Source organism: Wasmannia auropunctata, unplaced genomic scaffold (genome assembly GCF_000956235.1).
Source record: "Wasmannia auropunctata unplaced genomic scaffold, wasmannia.A_1.0 LD336076.1, whole genome shotgun sequence".
NCBI classification, from domain to species: Eukaryota; Metazoa; Arthropoda; class Insecta; order Hymenoptera; family Formicidae; genus Wasmannia; species Wasmannia auropunctata.
The window spans coordinates 5,719,989-5,723,739 of NW_012026814.1; the positions used below are offsets into that span (position 1 = coordinate 5,719,989).

The following is a 3,751-nucleotide window of genomic DNA, read 5'->3' on the forward strand; positions in this document are numbered from 1 at the left end:
CGTTCACTTTCGTGCAACGCGGTTATGTCACGCCCATGCACCTCTACACGCATGCAGTGCAGCACACTCCACACTGACCACCGTCCAGCGCGAAACGAGGCACGCCCGGGTGGTCGATCCCCGAGCACGTGGCGCGCCCGCCAGAGAGTATAGAAACTCGAGATCGCGCACGCCACTAAGGGCTCATACGCATGAACCCACACGAGGCAGAGTGTACAAAAGTACACACCCCGACACGAGACACCACCGCGACGCGATTTAACTCTATTTAAAAGTAATATCCATTAATTCCGGACCGTGAACATAGCTCACACCAACGATAACGTTTCGGCACTAGATTCACTAACAGCGGTATATACCGCGAAGGTTCCGACACGCTGTCGGTGTCTTCCCGCGTTTTTCCGAGCACGTGTCAGTTATATAACACACCGCCCGGCCCGCACATACATTTCACTCTTACTCCGGGGCAATTCCAGAATAATGCAGGCCGCGATACCACACGTCACTAAACGAAATACTCGCGCGCGGTTTTATGCCTGGGGCCTGAAAAAGGTCCCCGATAAAGGTACTTTCCTCCGCGTTACCGCGATCTGCCCGGCGCAAAGATGACAGCCATCTTGGGCCGGGGGATACCCCCACGTTTATCGGCACTGGAAATTCGTGAATTTCTCAGCTGTTATCAATCTCACGACCACAAAACTCCGCGAATCGATGCAGAATCGCACGCCGCACACGATAAGTACACACACGACGCGCAAAACGCGTTTTATCCGCACGGGCGTGTGTGGAGAAGGCGGAGCGCCACGGAGACACATCCACACGACTCGACACACACGAGACGACCCCCTCCGAATGTTCCACCTAGGAAAGCTCTTAGGCACACTCTGCCCCGCATCTGCACCTTTTGCCCCCAGCCCCAGAAAGATATATCTGTGGTCAGAGAGGGACTCCATCCAGGTCGCCACCCCCCAAGATCGAACCAGCGGAAGAGCCGCCGGTGACGCCCATGAAAGATCCACAACTGAACTACCCTGAGGTCGCACACAAGTCGGCTCCAGTCCGACATTTAACAGTCTGAGGTCATGAGCCGCTGCCCAGGTCATCATAACATCCCCACGAGTGGTGGAGCGGGTGTTGTCCCAGAGATGATAGCGCGCGTTAAAATCCCCCATGATCAGAAGCGGACGATTCAGGTATCCCTCAACAGCGTCACCAATCTCCGAGAGGAAAGCCCTAAACTGATTAGTGCTCTTATTCGGTGAAAAGTAGCACGAAACGACAGTGAACTCCTCCCAAGCGACCATCACAAATCCAATGCCGCGAAAGACCGTGCGAAAAATCCGCGGCACCAGCGGGCCCTGACATGTGACAGCCGCCATCGGTTTTTCCTCGCTAGAACAGGCCCATCGAGGATCTCTTGGAACCCGGTACGGCTCCGAGACGCAGGCCAGACCACAGTTCTTATCAAACATTACCTGCGCCATCAGGTCCTGAGCTCCATAGGACCCATTTAGGTTGATCTGAGCGATCCTAACCAACTTCCATCTCAGTGGCCCTCTCACTCCGATCGACCCTAGTTTTCCCTCGACGCGGACTCCTGGCCGGTTCCCTCTTTGGCGGGCATGGTGGGCAGGTATCCGCTCCAGCTCTATGGGCAGATGGAAGGCCCCGCTCCTTGCAGACTGGACAGCAAGTCGGCTTTCCGCACTCTCGAGCCACATGCCCAGGCTCACCACAATTAAAGCAATTGCTCGTCCTGTCCACGTCACTGGGACACCTCTCACGGACGTGGCCCACCGCCAGACATCGAAAACACTGGAGTGGCCTTCTCTTGAGTAGCTCCACCTTCGCCGTAGACCATCCTACTCGTATCTTCCCCGATTCCGCCAGGCTGATTGCGGCATCCAACGGGCACTGCAGCCAGATTGTTCTTAGACCATTCCGGGCCAGACGCATTGCTCCCAGCCGCACCTGATCTCTGGCGCACTTCCCCACACTAGCTACTTCCTCCACAAGTTCTTCCGGCAGAATGGAGCCGTCCAAACCGGACAGCCTCAGCTCTCCCCTGATAGTAGGCCTGCCGACTCGAACTCCAGTATCGCGGAAAGCGTCCCTTAACCTGGTTGCCAATGCGTCAGCAGCCCGGGAGGTATCCGCCCCTGGGATCTCAATTAGGATGTTTCCGGAGACAGTACTTCGCATCCTGGTGTCCGCAATGCCCAAGTCCTCAAGTACGATGTGTTTCTTCGCTTCCCTAATGGCCTCTGAGTACGTAGGACCGCTCTCCGGACACACGAGGGTGACCGCCGATGACCGAGGAGCACGTCTTTTTGGTGTTTTAGGAGCCGCCCTATGCATCCGATTGCGTGCAGTCATTTTTGCAGCACCCTCGTCGCGCTTCTGGTTTGCATCAGACTTCGGTCCATTAGGAGGAGCTGGGACATTCCCTCTAGGAACCGGCAGCGGCGGATAATCTGCCAACTCTCGGAGTCTCTCCGCCTTGTTCTCTCCCGATATTGGCTGGGAAGCCGCTTCCTCTCGCGTGGCACGGTGTTTCTCCTTTTTCTTTCTCGCGGACACTGCAGGCCGCAGAGGACCATCCTCCTCAGTGTCCGGCGCAAGCGGACCAGGCTCAACCGACGACAAGTCCTGTCCCTCCATTCTTTTTAGGCTCTCTCGGATATCACGAGGCCGTTCTCTGCCCTGCATCCCATCTCCAAGGGCACCCAACGCAAGTAGCTGCGTACGGAGTGCACTTTCCATGGCCCCACTAATGGTCGCCGCCATTCGATCAAAGAATGCTTCGCCCAAGATATTCTCCACTCCAGACGGGGCCGGAAACTGCTGAGCTCTCAGTGACGCACGGTCAGCGACCCCCGAAAGCAGACCCATATCACTATTTATGCTAGCCTCCATCAGCTCTCTCAAAGGCGCAGGAGACACCAACAAAGCCCCAGGGGACTTCACAGGTCCGGGCTTATCAGCCCTCGCGGGCGCCTCCCTGATCAATGCCCCACTCCGCAAGTCCTGCACCTGTAGTTTGAGCTGCTCGTTTTCCTCCTTGAGCCCAGTGACCTCCTTCTGCAGTTCCATCAGTTTGGAACGAAGGAAGCCAATGTCTCCCTCCGCAGCCGTCCTCATGGCGAGAATCTTAATTACCCCCGCCACGGAACTGACATTGACTTTAATTTTCTTGTTCAAGGAACCCTTGATGTTCCCCGACTTCATTCGGCAATCTTCAGTTTCCTGAAGCCACTCCATGGCTAGGGCGGCCATGTCTGAGGAAGATAACAGCTCAATCCCTTTTAGCCTAGAATCAATCTCTTTCCTTTGATCAGTCTTCAGCCTGCCCCTCGGAGAGTCATGTGCTTCCGCAGCGTTCTCCGCCTCCGGAGAGCTCTGGAACGCCGAAGTCCTTTTTCTTTTAGGGGCAGTCAACTTCCGGCGGATGACCGTGTCCGACGAGGATGAGTCTCTACTCGGTTCCGCACCCAAATCGGAAGAGACCATCTCGGTATCTCTACCTCCAGGCGTTGTGGGCCTAGAGAGCTCGCTAATTTCCATAGTGGAGACAACCTCAACCTCCCGGTTCTCCGGTGTAGCCGACCGACTTCCCCTTCCCCTTGGCGGTTTAGCCGGTATCGGGGCCTCCTGTACTTGCTCTTGAGTCGTCTTCTTTCCCACAGGCGATTGAGCCGCTTCACCAGTGGTGCCCGGCCTCAATCCTTTTTTGAAGTTGCCAGGGTCGATC

The 3,751-nt window shown here is 56.1% G+C and overlaps 1 protein-coding gene across 1 annotated transcript in view; it reads right to left on the reverse strand.

Moving 5' to 3' along the window:
- Positions 1-1,530: 1,530 nt before the first annotated feature.
- The window catches only part of LOC105449524, a 6,493-nt gene continuing 4,272 nt past the window's right edge, over positions 1,531-3,751 (reverse strand). Inside the window, exon 2 of the mRNA XM_011688780.1 lies at positions 1,531-3,725. Coding sequence (XP_011687082.1) covers positions 1,531-3,725 — 2,195 coding nt within the window. The remainder of the gene's footprint in view (positions 3,726-3,751) is intronic.